At 39.1% G+C, this 18682-nt stretch overlaps 1 protein-coding gene across 1 annotated transcript in view; it reads right to left on the bottom strand.

Moving 5' to 3' along the window:
- The window catches only part of TMTC2 (transmembrane O-mannosyltransferase targeting cadherins 2), a 420955-nt gene that overhangs the window by 44945 nt on the left and 357328 nt on the right, over window positions 1–18682 (bottom strand). Inside the window, exons 9-10 of the mRNA XM_089652348.1 lie at window positions 17859–17940; window positions 5811–5925 (exon numbers count right to left, since the gene is read on the bottom strand). Coding sequence (XP_089508474.1) covers window positions 5811–5925; window positions 17859–17940 — 197 coding nt within the window. The remainder of the gene's footprint in view (window positions 1–5810; window positions 5926–17858; window positions 17941–18682) is intronic.

Here is an 18682-nt window from a genome sequence, read left to right as displayed (position 1 = left end):
TTGTTGGACCACGGATTAGTTACCATGGATGAACTTTTTGAACAATTACTGAACTGCACATCCATTTCAATATTGATTGGATCCTTAGTGGACACTTCTCTGTGGTTGTGTCTGTGGATGGACATTTTATACAAGCTTAAACTATTATTTGATTATTCAAGTTGCACTTTAATAGCCCTTTATGTACATTTATTTTCTGTTTTTGTTTTTTTTAGGGATTTTAACAAAGCTTATTATTTATTGTTTTTATATGGGAGTGTATTTGAAAATGAGACACTTTGAAACATGATCAGATAGCAGTGTGTATGGAGAATATATTTATATATTAGGTATAATTTTTTGATATTGCAGAGCAGCCTAAGTAGAGACTTGGGTTCATGGCAGGCAGAGTACTGGGACTTACACAACAGACATTTCATTCCTGAATAGGCAGACCCTTTAGACACCCACATTGTATAAAAAAGTCTTATTGTTTAGAAAAGTGATGTTTTTATGGCAAATGGGTCAGGGCTTAAAACCCAAGTGCAATTCCAAATAAGCTAATTTACAGTTGCAAGTATCCAATACGAATGCAGGTCTTTGGAAATCAGAAATATTTCCCAAATTTGCAGAAAATACAATGAGCAAATACAATTCTCCAGAGCGAGCAAAGCTATTGGAACATTAAATTAAACAATGGATGAAGCATTTTCCATACATTTCTGAAAAAGAATGATGGCTTATCTTTTAAGCAAACATTTTTGAAAGTCAATGGATGATACATTTGGTATAGCATTTAATACAAGGACTATCATTTGTAAGGATTTTATTTTTCTATAGGGTTTATCTTGTACTTAGACAAAGGGGGTTCATGACTCCATTGACCTAAGTGATTGATCTATTCATATACCAAGAAATGTTCTACTGGATAGTAAGCAGGAAGCAATATGTTATTGGAAGTATCACACAAAATAAATCTGTGCTCTAACTACTACAGATACCAAACATGTGGAAATAGTTTTACTTATATGGAAACTTTGGTAACACAAAAGTGTATAACATGCACTATATCAGTTTTAATGAATGATCAACATGTCGGTAGAATTTACCATTCACATACTTAGTCTAATGCCTTATACTAAAGTAGCTGATAAGCATGTGAGCAACAGGTTGTACATGTGAACCTTTCAAGAGGTAAAAATATGAGATTTCAACTGGTCCAAAAAGAATGTAGTTGTTTAGAGTAACTAGCATTTTTCCAAGTGTATTGCAACCTGTATGCACAGATATCAAATGCTCAACTGGTTAATGAGGAAACAGAACCATACTCTATCTTTAGTTAAAAGAGGAATCTTGTCAAACAATGAAAAAAAAAAAAATAGGCAACCAAAAAGAAAACATACATGCTAGTAGATATTTAGAGGCAGTAGTTAAAATTGCTTCTCCTCCCCAGATGTTTGAGTATGTATGAAGTGATGTATGATTGGTTCATTAGCTAGAAAGTGATTGAGCTAAAAATTAAGCTCTGTGAAAGACTTGCAAATACTGACTGGATGCCAGCCGAATCCTAATCAGACGAGAAACTACTGCTGTGTTTGAAAGATTATGATAGAACATTTCTGCCATGTTTTACATGATCATACTAGAAGCTACAATAGCTACAGATCAACAACCACTCTGTACCTCTCGCGTACAGTATATCTACTGCTATAACTACTGACCTATATTTCAACCTGGCAACACTTCCAAAACCACAATTACATTATTTATTGATTTTTTTTGTGTCTACGTGCCAAACCTATAACAAATATGCTTCAGTGCACTAATACCACCAAGGTATCACCATACACTTTTCCTTACTTAATATTTGAATTCTGAATTCTCCTCTGCAATACACCACCAACACATCTTACTGCATGCAGCTTGAGCATTCTCTTTAGCATTGCTGGGAGCTGATTTAAGCAAACAAATTATGAACAATGGCGCAAAAGAGAAACAAATGAGATTTAAATTTGATTGCTTGTTTTGGGCATAGTTGCTCATAAATCAGCCCTAAATGAAAACACACCCTGAGACACTAGATACATATTTTACAGATTGATAGATCAGTTTTTCATGAACAGGAACAGCCACACATGGATCGAAATTTGTACGGTTCCTGCTGAACCAGCTGAATTTCAACCATTGTATGGCCAAAAAGAGGGGAACCACAGATCACAGCAATTGTTCTGACACACCAGGAAGTGTCAGCAATTGATCTGACACGCCGGGAAGTATGGCAGATAATGAAGATGTTTCAGAAAATGTAGCTGGTAAATACAGTATGGATTGCCAGCGCAGGCCAAGTATTAATCCTTTACTTTGCAAGCATGGATATACATTTTAAAAATATTAACAAATTCACTTTAAATGGTAGAAACCTTTCCCTTTAACTAGAAAAAAACTGTCTAGCAATCCCTCCCACGAGACACCAACTTCATCTGACATTGTGAAAGGCACAAAGAAAAACACTTTACTATCACTAATAAGAGGCTTAATGATATTTTTATTACATTACGGCTTTTCAAGGGTAGGTGTGTTACTGCAATCAAATCTTATAATTAAAAAATTTAACTATTTTAAGCATTTGTGTAAATCACAGTATGCATAATGCAAGGATAAGGATTATATACCTTTACAAGGATGAAAGCTAACAAAGAGGAAAATGTAATTAAGCTCAAGGAACAAGGTGACCATAGCAAGTGATGATCCTTCATACGGAAACATCAGCAAAGAAAAAGACATATTAGTATTCAACTTTACAGGGACACCTTCACGTTTGGGAAACAAAAAGCTGCTGATATGCATGAAGAGGTCCCTGCACACACTTATTGCAGCTTACAGTACCTGCTGCTTCACTTGAATCCTGGGTTATTCCAACAGGCAAAGCTTTGGCATTTTGTTGAAGTTTTGTCTGTCTTTTCTTGCCTCTTGTGCATTTCTATTGCCACTTAGATAGCCAATCATGTAGTGGTCGATGACTGAAAATATGGAGGGAAAGCAGTTGGGGGAAGACTGGGCAAATACAAGCACTAAGAAGACTGGGTAAATGTCAGGCAGATCTTTGGCATTTTTGGATAGAGTTGGAGCTTGCCTGCCCCTTCCACATTCCTAATGCCACTTAAGCAGCCAATCATAGTGATGAAGTTATGCAACAAGGGGAGCAGATGAGGAAGACAGACCAAGTTTCAGCAGACAATGTTACATAGTTATATAGTTAGTCTGGCTGAAAAAACACAAAAGTCCATCCAGTTGACATGTTGCCTATAAGAACTACCCAGCATTGGGTGAAGCAGGAGGTAAAAAAAGCTGCTGCAGGTGATGTGCACCTCTGGGTGTCTGTACATCATACCTGTCTGCAGCTTTAAGTTTCATAATTTGACAGAGCTTTTTTTTAAAGTTCCTTGTTGAAGAAATACATAAAACCCAAGAATTATTTGAACACAAGACAGACTTTAGGCCTTCCAATTTGCAGTGAAAGCATATCAGCGTTTTCTGCAGTGTGAAAAATATATAGCTTATCAATCCATAAATGTTGTTGCATTAGGGGTTTTTTTTTCAGTTTTTTTTGTACCCTTGTTATCTAGCTAGTAATGAAGTGGCCCCTCATTGAATGGAAGAGCAAGAGAGACAACACTGGACAGCAGCATTGCTAATTTGAGGAGAGGGTAGTGTTATAGATGCACTAGCAGATTTAGATGGACTTGACTAACAAATTAAGCTTAAAGCAGATTTGAACGCCACAAAACAAAAATACTATTTAATTAATTTTTAGTGTTCAAAACAAACACTCCAGTCTGTTCAAGTCTCCATGCTTTTTTTTTTTGCTTTTATTTCATTTTAGAAATCCCTCTGAAAAACCCTCCCTAGCATTTCCGGCCGTGGCCATCTTGCGTAAGGGCAGACGATTCATGTAGCATTTACTCCCTGGAAACTGTGTGGCCTTAACTCAGGAATGCAAGCAGGAGGGTGTACTTAGATGTGAAAACCCCTCTTGAAGACTACTGGGACGTATGACATCATTTGCCTAGGCATAGAAACTAGGAGTAACTGAAGAAATTGATTAAAAAATGAAAACAAATAAATATACTGGTAATACACCTTCCTATTTATTTACTAATGCTAGCAGTGTAAGGGTTAAAAATAGTTAATGTTGATTGACAGAGTGAAGTTCCAGTTTAACTCCAGTTAACACTTTTTGAGCAGTTACAGAAACAGATTTTTTTTCTTTTGGCTTAATGGTTTTAAAAGCTAATCAATGTAAGCACCTCTGTCATTGTTAAAAGGTTTGTCCAAACCCTATAACTGCCAATTTTGCTGGACAGCTTGGTCTGTTAAAGTATTGAAAAATAACAGACTTACTGGCTAGAATACCAGGTAAAAATAAAAGGAAAAAAGTCAAAGAAAGAAAACCAGGGCAGCCACTACATCTAATAATTGGTAAATTGAATTTTTGCTTTAGATAGATGTTTTTGGAGTTAACTTTAAAATAAAGTGCCACCTTAGTAAGAAATTAAATTTTCTTAAAAATAAATGAGGCTTTTACACGTGGGTGGGAGGTAAGATAAGAAAAGGCAAAGAATAAACAAAGAATATAGCCGTTACCTCTGTGATAGAATTGGTCAGCTTATATACAAGTAGAATGAACAAGTTTTTTTTTTCTTTTACCAGCAATTGTAGCTTAGAATTTAGCTCTCCCCAATTCTGAATATGTAATATAAGACTGCATAAATATAATGAAGCTAAAGCTGGCAATACAATAATAATTTTTTTTTTCATCCAACCAGCAGGTTGAACAAAAAAATAAAAAATTGCCGACTCCCCCATTCTTCCCACTGAGCGATTGTGTTTTGCAAGAGAGAAACCTTCCCGCTATCAGAACACACTGATCAGTGTTGCTGATGGCACTGATCATTCAGGAAAAACCTGACAGGCTGGTTGTTCAGAAGTCAAATTGGTAGATCGACTTCTATACAACCAGCCCCCCATACATGGATCGAACCTTGGTCAGTCCCTGCTGAGCCAACCAAATTTTGATCCATGGCCTCCTTAATGCTTCTGTTGAATGAGAGGTGATATTCATTTTCCTTTTAGTTGGTATATATTGTATATAGAAGCATGGAATTCAATACTGGTCTCAAGTCTTCATTTTATCAAAGTGATTAGATTGTCACCTTTCATGAGGCATAGTGTCAACAAGATGGTGTTTAAAAACACAATGGGTATTAGTGCAAGCATTTAAATTACTATTACTTCTAATGCCATGTACCTTACATGATGGGGGGTGGTGATATAAAAAAAGGGGGGGATGTGAAAAGAGATTCACAAGAAAAGCGGTAACATCATGAACAGAAAGCGATACCCAAAAATTTCTCAAAAAATTATGCTTTATTACAAACAATGCATATATAGACATTTAGGTGAATACTTCAGTTAGCCATCACCACAAAATGAGACCATACAGAAAAGTATGACCAAAAACCAAAATATAGTTAAAAACAGACGTCATGAATATATAGTGCTGTAAACGTAATGACACTTGTTCTAGTACATGAGCAGCACTGACACATAGGTAACACCACCGTGTAGGGGATATATTCAAAAAATTGTACCATAATAGGCTAGACATCAGACATGCAGTGAAGTATACCAGTTAAAGATGGATTCAGGAACCCAATGTTATACATAAACATCCAATTAGGGCAATAATCAATGTGAGACATATGCAGTGAAAAGTAAATCTACTAATGTAGTCGCAATGGCGAAGGTGGTGATATAAAGACTGAACCTACCTGAGCATGTGGGCTGCATTGAAAACTACATCAAATTCAGAACTTTCAAGCTCCGCAGCCTTCTTTGCCATTTCTGCAGCTTCTAGGACTCGCCCTTCTTCCAATAAGAATTGTCCTGCAAGGCCAAATGTATGAAATGAAATGCAGAATATTACATGAAAAACAATAATCATATCGGGAACTTGATTTTGGAATAATTTCAAAGATGGATGCAATGGTATGTGAGATTAAATTTCCAAACTCTATGCAAAGCAGAACTTGCTCACTTTGTTCCCTGTTATTGCTTTGTCGGACTGTTTGTAGTATAATATTTCTAGTGATCCTGTCATTCACACAAGCTGTATCTAACTTCCCTCCGTGGACTGCAGAAACCACTTAACAATAAAAAAGCTCTGAGGAGGGGCTGAGGATCCTACAGGATGTTTCCAGATCTTGTTGAGAAATGGCTAAAGTACTTGGTGCAGTGAAAAGGTATCTGCAGCTGTAGGAGCTAGGCCTATAAAACCAGGCGGACTCTCTAAATGTATGCTAGCATGTACTGCAGTGATCAGATTAGAAACTTAAGACATAATTTGAGACACAATTTGTTACTTACCATCCATTTCTTTTCAAGTCACCCCCCCCCCCCCCTAGGGGGCTATTTTAATGTTTTACTACTAGAATACACCTGTTTACTAATGGGCTTGCTAGGTGTGCAATGTTTGGGACCTCTCCCCATGCATATCCGCACTGATTTTATATAACGTTTCTTTTAAGATACAGCCTACAGGACTGTCACCCTGCACAGTGCAGTGCACCACTAATCTAGATTTAACATGCTAGTTCAAACTTTTTGGATTTCTCTAGATGAAAACTTCTACAAGGTAATTAGGAAATAGGCAGCAAAGGTACAAACAAGTGTAATATACTAAAGCACCTTCTGGCTTCCATGGTACAGAGGGCACCAGTGATGAGATCACAGACAATGCTGAGTGCTCCAAGTCTTGCAAGAAGAATCTGCAGCCTAGCGCTGGAAGCATCTTCTCAGTGAGATTTCAAGTACTCTACATTTTATAAATCTTGCAAAAAGGAGTGTGGCCCTCTATTCTTAGATTTTCACAACTGCTTTCTGATTAATTTATGGACAGTGAACCTGACCACCTAGACCAGTAGAAAAAGTGCAAGCAACAGGGCCAAACACATCTTTAGATTACAGTCAGAATATGTATTTTAGTATTTCTCAGGTGTTCTATAACCAGTTGCATTACAGGCAACCAGTTGCATAATACGTTGGGCAATGTATATCTGTTAAAAGTGAAAACACTTTAAATTTCACTTGACACAGCATTGTTTATATGAACAAATAAACAAGGTAAATAAACCTGTAATAATGTTTCCTTATTTAGACATAATTTAGAAATTAACTTGAATATACCTTTTTTTAAATTAAAGCGGAGCTTCACCCAAAAGGGATAGTTCCGTTTTAAGGCTTTGTCCCCAGCTCTCTGTTAAGGATTGGCACCTTTGGGGAGCAGGGGTACCCGAATTTGACAGGTACTTGTTCCCACTTCCGCTGCGATTGTCTAGGCGATCAGAAACAGAAGTTGTTCTCCCCCCCGTAGACTTCTGGGACACGTGACAGGTCCCAGAAGACTACAGGACCATTCATCATACTCACGCATGCGCAGTGGGCACCCAGCTCTGAAGCTTCAAGCTGTTACAGCCGGGTGCCCACACTGAAGATGCTGGCGCCGAGGAGACAGGAAGGTCAGTCAACCCGGCCTTTGTGAGGACACAGAGGGATCGAGGAACAGGTGAATGTCTGTTTTTTAAAGTCAGCAGCTACAGTTTTTGTAGCTGCTAACTTTTATTTTTTTTTTAATTCCCACTGTACATCCACTTTATTGAACGGGTCTCAAAGGCAGCAGAGCCAGTTAACTTTTTAGAGAAAAGTCAAACTGCAAAGATTAATCCTCACATAGTCAACTTCCTAATGAGGACAAATTGAGCCAATTTATTTTCCAAATCACTGTAAAATGCATAAGGGTTGAAAGGATCACTCTTAACAGTAATTGCCACTGTAACAGACTACAAAGATTGCAAGGCATTGGTTAAAAGGTTTTATGTTTGATTTTGGTGGATCATGTTACAGTTTTGCTTTGATGTTGGCGATCATAAATCAGTTTGACATAATTTAAAGCAATCCAAGGAAATAAGTTACACCACGGAATGGTAAGCAAAGCTGGTTTATTGACAACAGTCTTCTAAAGCCAAGCAAGCCTTAATCTTCCATTTAATCCAAGCAAATTTATCAAAGTAAATTAAAGCTTCAAAAACTCACTCATCCTTTTAAAGATAATTTAGGCATTAAATATCCTAAACATCTGATGTGATATGATGGTTTGCGCTGCAAGTTCTTTTTAGAAGGTCTGTATCAGTAGAATTTCTAGTTTGCATTTTAAATAGTAATTATAATGATGTGCAGCTGTTCATCCATAAGATATGCTCAAAAAAGTTACAGAAAAATGAAGGTGGGAACAGTTGGCAGCTCTTTTGTAAACCTAGGATGCTGAAACCTGTGTGATCACCAAAATAACAGTATGTCTGCATGCATGTACCACCTGTGTGTTTATTTAGCTTTACTGCAGGATTTTATTTCTGATTTATAGTAGGAGGAATCCTTTGGACCTCAAACAGTAAATTATAAAATTCTTTAGGACAAGCACAATCCACTGGTGACAGGGACAGCTGATAATAATAGCAGCAGCAATAAGAAAAATAAAAAAATTGTGCTCACCTTACTGCAAGTGGAATCACAGACCACACCCACTTGATCTATACAGTCATGGCCAAAAATATTGTCACCCCTGCATTTCGGTCAGATATTGCACCACTTTGCCCAGAACATTGTTGCAATTACAAATGTTTAGGCATTCTCATGCTTATTTTGTTTGTATTGGTATGAAACAATAAAGAGGAGAAACAAAAAGCCAAATCTGACTCGTTCTATGCAACACTCCAAAAATTGACTGGACAAAACTATTGGCACCTTCAATTTATTAATTGGTAGCACTCCTCTTGGAAAAAATAACTGAAATCAATCGCTTCCTGTAACCATCAATGAATTTCTTCCACCTCTCTACTGGAATTTTGGAGCACTCTTCTTTCGCCAACTGCTCCAAGTCTCTCAAGATTGGATGGGTTCCTTTTCCCAACTGCTGTTTTGAGATCTCTCCACAGGTGCTCTATGGGATTGAGATCTGGACTTAATGCTGACCAGTTCAGTACTCTCCAGCGCTTTTTCTTAAACCATTTCTGGGTGCTTGGGGTCATTGTCCTGCTGTAAGACCAATAACCTCTGACAGAGACCCAACTTTCTGACGCTGGGCCCTACATTGCACCCCAGAGTTCTTTGGTAGTCTTCAGATTTTATAATGCCATGTACACTGTCAAGACATCCAATGCCTGAAACAGCAAAGCATCCTCAAAGCATCAGTGAACCTCCACCATGTTTGACCATAGGGACTGTATTCTTTTCTTTAACCATTTCAATACCGGGCAATTTTGCACCTTCCTGCCCAGGCCAGTTTTCACGTTTCAGCGCTCTCACACTTTGAATGACAATTGCGCGGTCATACAACATTGTACCCAAACTAAAAGTTTATCATTTTCTTCACACAACTAGAGCTTTCTTTTGGTGGTATTTAATCACCACTGGGGTTTTTTGCTAAATTAACAAAAAAAGACCAAAAATGTTGGGAAAAAAACACGTTGTTGTTCTTCATAAATTTAGGCCAAGATGTATTCTGCTACATGTCTTTGGTGAAAATAACCCAAATTAGGATGTATTATTTAGTTTGTAGGAAATTTATAGAGTTCACAAACTATGGTATAGATCTGAAAATTGATCAATCCTGAAGTACTGACAGCCAATCTAATTTCTTGAGGTCCAAGAATGTCAGAATAGTACAGATATCCCAAAATGACCCCTTTTTGCAGAGTAGACAGTCCGACGTACTTCATAAGAGGAATGGCGAGTTTTTTGAAGTTGTATTTTTTTTGTCATAATTTTTCGGAAAATGAAAAAAATTATTTTCACTATTTTTTTTTTACATACTGTCACCAGTGCAGTACAGCGTCATCATATAACTGGCATGGTGGTGAAAAGGGACACTGACTGGCGACAGTATGAAAAAAAATTATATATATGTTTTTTTTTATTTTTAATTTTTTATTACTTTTTTTATTTTATTTAAGATTTTTTTTTCATATTTTACTATTACCAAAGTTGTACAATGTTACCATAGTACTACTTTGGGGAAGTGATCAGTATTTTTTTTTTTACACAATTTGCTTATAGCAAAGAATTACTTTGCTATAAGCAAGCATTCACCTGAATGAAATCGATTCATTCAGGTTTTTTTTTTTTTTTTGTAATTAGCTGTGATTTGGCCAAGGCTAATCACATGACATGTGCATGTGACCTGCTGTGACCATTCACAGCTAGGCACTAGTATACAATGGATGGCATGAATGAAGCCATCCATTGTATACAACTGTCATGTGACCTGCTGTGATTGGTCACAGCAGGTTACATGGTACTGGCAGCGGGGGCCGGTACTCAGATCTGTCATCGGCCGTGTCCGAGGTACACGGCCGGTGACAGATCGCGCCGCTGCGCGGCTCTGCAACCGCGCGAACTGCACATGTGCGGGAGGACGCCAAATGGCGTGCACCCGGAAAGCTAGAGCATTTTTGCAGCCGCCAAACGGCTATAGGGCGGGCGGCTAATGGTTAAAGGCCTTATTTCTTTTTCTGAAAACCGCAGAATGATGGGCTTTACCAAAAAGCTGTAATTTTGTTTTGTCTGTCCACAGCACATTCTCCCAAAAGGATTTTGGCTTCCTCAGGTATGTTTTGGCAAACTCCAATCTGGCTTTTTTAGGTTTCTGTTTCAGCAGTGGGGTCCTCCTGGGTCTTCTACCTTAGTGTCCCTTTTCATTCAGATGGTGATGTATAGTGTGAGCTGACAGTTGTACCCTGTGCCTGAAGGTCAGCTTGAATTTGTCTGGAAGTTGATCTATGGGATTGAGATCTGGACTTAATGCTGACCAGTTCAGTACTCTCCAGCGCTTTTTCTTAAACCATTTCTGGGTGCTTGGGGTCATTGTCCTGCTGTAAGACCAATAACCTCTGACAGAGACCCAACTTTCTGACGCTGGGCCCTACATTGCACCCCAGAGTTCTTTGGTAGTCTTCAGATTTTATAATGTCATGTACACTGTCAAGACATCCAATGCCTGAAACAGCAAAGCATCCTCAAAGCATCAGTGAACCTCCACCATGTTTGACCATAGGGACTGTATTCTTTTCTTTAACCATTTCAATACCGGGCAATTTTGCACCTTCCTGCCCAGGCCAGTTTTCACGTTTCAGCGCTCTCACACTTTGAATGACAATTGCGCGGTCATACAACATTGTACCCAAACTAAAAGTTTATCATTTTCTTCACACAACTAGAGCTTTCTTTTGGTGGTATTTAATCACCACTGGGGTTTTTTGCTAAATTAACAAAAAAAGACCAAAAATGTTGGGAAAAAAACACGTTGTTGTTCTTCATAAATTTAGGCCAAGATGTATTCTGCTACATGTCTTTGGTGAAAATAACCCAAATTAGGATGTATTATTTAGTTTGTAGGAAATTTATAGAGTTCACAAACTATGGTATAGATCTGAAAATTGATCAATCCTGAAGTACTGACAGCCAATCTAATTTCTTGAGGTCCAAGAATGTCAGAATAGTACAGATATCCCAAAATGACCCCTTTTTGCAGAGTAGACAGTCCGACGTACTTCATAAGAGGAATGGCGAGTTTTTTGAAGTTGTATTTTTTTTGTCATAATTTTTCGGAAAATGAAAAAAATTATTTTCACTATTTTTTTTTTACATACTGTCACCAGTGCAGTACAGCGTCATCATATAACTGGCATGGTGGTGAAAAGGGACACTGACTGGCGACAGTATGAAAAAAAATTATATATATGTTTTTTTTTATTTTTAATTTTTTATTACTTTTTTTATTTTATTTAAGATTTTTTTTTCATATTTTACTATTACCAAAGTTGTACAATGTTACCATAGTACTACTTTGGGGAAGTGATCAGTATTTTTTTTTTTACACAATTTGCTTATAGCAAAGAATTACTTTGCTATAAGCAAGCATTCACCTGAATGAAATCGATTCATTCAGGTTTTTTTTTTTTTTTTGTAATTAGCTGTGATTTGGCCACGGCTAATCACATGACATGTGCATGTGACCTGCTGTGACCATTCACAGCTAGGCACTAGTATACAATGGATGGCATGAATGAAGCCATCCATTGTATACAACTGTCATGTGACCTGCTGTGATTGGTCACAGCAGGTTACATGGTACTGGCAGCGGGGGCCGGTACTCAGATCTGTCATCGGCCGTGTCTGAGGTACACGGCCGGTGACAGATCGCGCCGCTGCGCGGCTCTGCAACCGCGCGAACTGCACATGTGCGGGAGGACGCCAAATGGCGTGCACCCGGAAAGCTAGAGCATTTTTGCAGCCGCCAAACGGCTATAGGGCGGGCGGCTAATGGTTAAAGGCCTTATTTCTTTTTCTGAAAACCGCAGAATGATGGGCTTTACCAAAAAGCTGTAATTTTGTTTTGTCTGTCCACAGCACATTCTCCCAAAAGGATTTTGGCTTCCTCAGGTATGTTTTGGCAAACTCCAATCTGGCTTTTTTAGGTTTCTGTTTCAGCAGTGGGGTCCTCCTGGGTCTTCTACCTTAGTGTCCCTTTTCATTCAGATGGTGATGTATAGTGTGAGCTGACAGTTGTACCCTGTGCCTGAAGGTCAGCTTGAATTTGTCTGGAAGTTGATCGAGGTTCTTTAGCCACCATTCAAACAATTCTTTGTTGCAATCTTTGATCAATTCTCTGTCATCCACATCCAGGGAGATTAGCTACAGTGCCATGGGCTGTAAACTTCCTGACAATATTAAGATCATTGGAGATAGACTTGTAACCTTGAGATTGTCCATGTTTATTTACATTGGTTGTTCTCAAATCCTCAGACAATTTTTTGCTGCTCTTTCTCTTCTCCATGTTCCACGTGACACACAGGCACACAACAGAAATGTTGAGTAAATTTTTCACCATTTTAACTGGTTGCCGGTGTGATTTCTATATTGTCAGCATCTGTTAACCGCTTGCCCGCCACCCTATAGCAGATGTACTGCTCCAGGGTGGTACAGCTGAGCAAAATCACACATATATATGATTTGCATTTCTGGATAGGGGGCATGCGTGCGTGCCGCCCTACCCACGCTACTATTGGCAGCTGGGGATGTTAATAGCTGGGTTCCGGCTGGGACTCAGTGATTATCGGCAAAGCTGATAGGGGAGAGTGTAAACACAGGTCTCTCTCCTGTCATCATGGACATGCTGCTTTGTGTCTCTCTGCACAGCAAAGAGATACAAAGCAGCATGCCTCCCAAGTAATACAGCACACAATATCAAACACACACAGCACACTGTTAACCATTTGATTGCCCCAGATGTTAACCCCTTCCTGCCCAGTGTCATTAGTACAGTGTCAGTGCTTTTTATTAGCACTGATCACTGTATTTGTGTCACTAAGGACGTCAGTGGCAGTTCGTTCCGATAAAGTGTCAGAATGACCACCGCAGTCCCACTATAAGTCGCTGATCGTGGCCATTACTAGTATAAAAAAATACAATAATATAAAAATGTTTATAGCGCAAAAAAAAAAAACCACAGAGGTGTTCAAATGCCACAGAAAGAAAGCTCTATTTGTGGGAAAAAAATGACAAATTTAATTTAAAGTAATGCAGCACCGTATTGCAAAAATAGTATTGGTCATGAAGGGTGGTAAATCCTTTGGAGGGCAAGTGGTTAATTAATGCAGGTGAGTTTAATTACAAATTACAGGAGCATCACAAACGTGGAACTCAATTAATTCTTACAATTTTGAGAAGGTGCCAATAATTTTGTCCAGTAAATTTTTGGGCTTTTGCGTAGAATGTGTCCAATTTTGCTTTTTTTTGTTTCTCCACTTTTTTGTGTCATATCAATACAAATGAAAGAAATAAACATGAGAATACCTAAACATTTGTATTTTCAACAATTTTCTGGGCAAAGTGGTGCATTATCTGACAGATTATCTGCAGGGGTGCCAATATTTTTGGCCATCATGGTATGCTCACATCTTAGAAATCAAACACATTTAAGTCCTCACGGCTAGAATGACCAATACTCTGACTTTGATCAAGTTTTGAATAAGTGTGAGACCCCTGATCACCTCTAAGGCACTGTTCATACTTATGTGCAACACACATTTTGGTGGCATTTATCTGAAATGTCACCCCCAAATGCGGTGCAATTTTGCCACCATTGTCACAGCAAAATGCCTGTGTAAAAATGTACCTGGCTCAAGGCCAAAATGTGGTCCTTTAGCTTATTTGTCATGACAGATGCGCATAGAGCAGCCCATTCAAGTGAATATACTGCTCTATGCCTTTCATGCAGAATTGCATGAAAACTGCCCACAGTTCCAGCTACACAAAGTGTAAATCCTTCTTAGAATGTCAACTGTGACAGCTGCTCATCTTGGTTTGTCGAGCTGCGTTCCTTACTACTCACCTCCCCTTCCTACATCCTAACCCTCGCCTAATAGTGTGAGAAAGCTTTTCCTGTGCTTTCTCATTCTTTCCATCTCCTCTGTCTAGATTTTTAATGTCTTAAATAATTATGTTTAATTTTATGCCAGTCTTGATGTAAGATTTTGGTCACTAGATCTCTACTACATAGCCAACAAAGCTATGCAATACGCTTATCTCAAATCATCTTAATAGGCTTGTTGTAGCAATCCCACAACATTGCACTGTTAATAGATTTGTCCAGCTTATGCTGTTGTCTATTCTTAAATCATGTTTCTATATATGTAGTTTTTCTGTGCCAAATTATTTAAATAAAAAAAAAGATCATATTCTAACCCCTCTCTCCTCCTCACTTTCACCTAATTAGACTATGATACACTGCAGATGATCATCACCAACAAAAACAGCAACAAAAGCAAAGCAAAAAATACAATTACCGTATATACTTGAGTATAAGCCGACCCGAATATAAGCCGAGGTACCTAATTTTACCACAAAAAACTGGGAAAAACTATTGACTCGAGTATAAGCCGAGGGTGGGAACACCAGTGGGAAGAATCGTGCCTCATCATTGGTGTCAGTGGGAGGAATAGTGCCCCATCATTGGTGTCAGTGGGAGGAATAGTGCCCCATCATTGGTGTCAGTGGGAGGAATAGTGCCCCATCATTGGTGTCAGTGGGAGGAATAGCGCCCCATCATTGGTGTCAGTGGGAGGAATAGTGTCCCATCATTGGTATCAGTGGGAGGAATAGTGCCCCATCATTGGCATCAGTGGCAGGAATAGTGCCCCATCATTAGTATCAGTGGGGGGAATAGCACCCCATTATTGGTGTCAGTGGAATAGTGCCCCATCTTTGGTGTCAGTGGGAGGAATAGTGTCCCATCATTGGTGTCAGTGGGAGGAATAGTGTCCCAACATTGGTGTCAGTGGGAGGAATAGTATCCCATCATTGGTGTCAGTGGGGGGGTGGAGGAATAGTGCCCCATCGTTGGTGTCAGTGGGGGGGAGGAAAAGTGCCCCATCGTTGGTGTCAGTGGGGGGGAGGAATAGTATCCCATGATTGGTGTCAGTGGGGGGTGGAATAGTGCCCCATCATTGGTGTCAGTGGGGAGGGGGGAGGAATAGTGCCCAATCGTTGGTGTCAGTGGGGGGAGGAAAAGTGCCCCATCGTTGGTGTCAGTGAGAGGAATAATGCCCCATCATTGGTATCAGTGACACCAATGATGGGGCACTATTCCTCCCACTGACACTTGCTGACCCCTGTTCCAGTATGGTGCTGCTGCAGCCAGCATATGTGGTTGCAGCAGCACCTAAGCACGGCACACTTACCTGCATCTCCTTCACTCGATTTTCGCGGGGCTGCTCAGCTCCGCCTCCTCGCCGGTGATTGCCCGCCTGTGTGCCTTTCCTGAGCTACAGTTCTGGTGGCCAATCACCGGTGAGAAGGCGGAGCCGAGCAGCCGCGCGAACATCCAGTGGACGAACCGAAGGAAGGAGCAGCCGCGCTTCCTGGACCGGATCGTCGTGGGACCGGAGCCAGGTAAGAGACAGCAGCCCCCTGCAGACGTTGACTCGAGTATAAGCCGAGGGGGCCGTTTTTCAGCACAAAAAATGTGCTGAAAAGCTCGGCTTATACTCGAGTATATACAGTAAGTGGGTATCATGTTATTTATTTGATGTTTGACTTTCAATAATTTTCCCTTCCTCTCTCTCTGTAGCTAGGAGATGCTCTGTATAGCTAGTCCCACCCTCTTTTCAGTGTGCCTTTAGTTTCTGCTCTGAGTACATGTAATTGCTGGAGCTATAAATGTTATGATTTTTTTTACCTATCTAATGTTCATCTGTGAAGATCTGCACACTTTTTGGATTAAAGCTTTGTACGATCATCAAGATGTCATTTGGATTAGGTCCCTGTCTGTTAATCCTACTGGGATGGTAAGTTACAGCTATCCTTCCTCAACTGTCACAGTTATAGAGATCACACGTTTGCAATGCTTATATTGGAGATGCAGAACAGTGGGGACCTCATATGCAGGGGGTACTGCAGTGCACAAAAGTAAACAAAAACATAAGATTTGAACAGGCACTGCAGAAAAACAACTGCTGGAGTAGTTGTCAGTACCAATGTCACTGTCCATTTCACAAACAACAAATACAAAATTGTAACCTTGTACTTTGATAGTTTGCCAACAAAAGCATATTGACCATGTTGCATAGGACTCAATGATATCATCACATATGGAATTAGGAGTTTTATACAGGTCCACAGACTGAAGAGTCTGCTCATTTATAGGAATTAATAAAATGGCTAAATCATTTACTTGCAACTCATTAGAGATTTTGCATATGCTGCTAAGACTTTTCAGAATAACATTCTATCCATATCAGAATTTTAGCAACAATCTGGGAAATTAACTAAGTTTCCTATGCCGATATGACAGAGCAGATAGCAGACCTGTTTTGGCTCTATCTGTGGCAGTTATCAAAAAAGCGCTCAAGTCTGCATCTATTTAATTAAGGGAATATGGCAGTTTTTGATATAGCAAACTGCAGCAGATTCCCACCAGGTGCTACCTTGTCTTAGGGGATGTGATCGGTCTCTCTCTGTGCGTGCAGTGATTACACAGCACAAGCAGAGATGGTTAACGTCCTCCTCCTCCCTCCACTGTGAGACAAGCAGGAGGCAGGGACAGCTGTGAGATCAGAGCATGGAGCTCTGTTCTCTGTTTTGTATCCTCTGTCTTTCACAGCTACAGAACAAAGAATGGATTGCTCCTAAATACCCAAGTGGTTTGCACCCCTTTTGTTAGTTGAGAGTAGCATCTGCTCCATGTTCTAAATTTAGAAGAGCTGTGCAAGCTTGTGCTTGCACAACTCTGTTTATTCTCCCCATATAGTGATGGGTCCCTTCACAATTAAGATTATTACTTAATTACATGTTCAAAAGAGATTTATCCTGCAATTTTAGTTGGCTTGCAACCCCATGGACCTTGTAGAAGCAGCTGAACCATGTTCTAAAAAAATGCAACTACTAGCTCATTACCAACAACCATTCCAGTGGGGCAAGTGGCAGCACAAGGTTGGTATGTAGAAAAAACTATTGCGAATCTCTATACATCCTCAGCTAAACTTTGGAAGTGTCACTGTTAACTCTACACAGGCTCCTCAAATCCATAAAGAATGTTATCTTTAGTGTCAAGCATGTAATTAGCATCTGATGGGTAGGAAATGAATAAAATGTACATAAATTCAATTACTGCTTCACACATAGGTTAATCATCCATGGTTCTACAAATTATGCACAACCTCAGACATTAAACACGCCTGGAAAGTAAAAGTGTTACAATGACTTACCATAATGCATGTAACAGTTTCCTTTGGTGGGATCCAGCTGTATTGCTTTTAAAAAGTAACGCTCAGCTTCACTTTTACGTCCCTGAAAACAAAATTGCGAATCCTTTAGAATAACAAACTCTTTGTTTACAAACATTTATTATAAATGGTACATAAGTTTCTTACAAAAGAATAGTATGTACAGTCAATAAGACTATATAGGAAAGACAAAAAGTCAGCATTACATGTCTAATGTATCATAAGGATGAACCAAAAATAATGTTTTTTTTTTTAATTTTTCAAACAGTTAAAGAGGGATAAGAAAAAAAAAATTAAGAAATTATGTAATATTAGCTCTCAGAAAGAGGGGATACACAAAAGGCACTAATGAATCATAAAATAATACCAATGTCTAATAACACACATCTATTCAATAGAGTTAGGCAAGTATAGAGCAATCTACAAACCTTTTCCTTAGGTTCACATTCAAAAGAGTTGAAGGAACCACTTTCCAAACACCACAAAAGTTTAGATGCAAGCGACTGAAAAGCACAAAATGCAGCACATATGCCAGATATTAAGGGTTAAAGGAGATATATCATGGCATCATATTTCTGATTGACATGAATGACAAACCCCTTAGTTGTAACGCTCTGAACAAAATAGTTCCTATTTGTCAACATTAGGCCCCTTTCACACAGGTATTCTATTTGCCCGTTTTTTCATCCATCCATCTATGAAAAAAAGGATGCAAAAAGATCATCTGTTAACATCCACATTCGTCAACATCTGTTCTTGATCAAAGTTCTATTTTTGTTCTGTTAAAAAAAACAAAGAAAAAGCGG

This window comes from Staurois parvus, unplaced genomic scaffold (genome assembly GCF_062004578.1).
Source record: "Staurois parvus isolate SC_StPar_1 unplaced genomic scaffold, SC_StPar_1.0 ptg000025l, whole genome shotgun sequence".
Taxonomy (NCBI): Eukaryota; Metazoa; Chordata; class Amphibia; order Anura; family Ranidae; genus Staurois; species Staurois parvus.
This window is presented reverse-complemented; position numbering and strand designations above follow the sequence as displayed.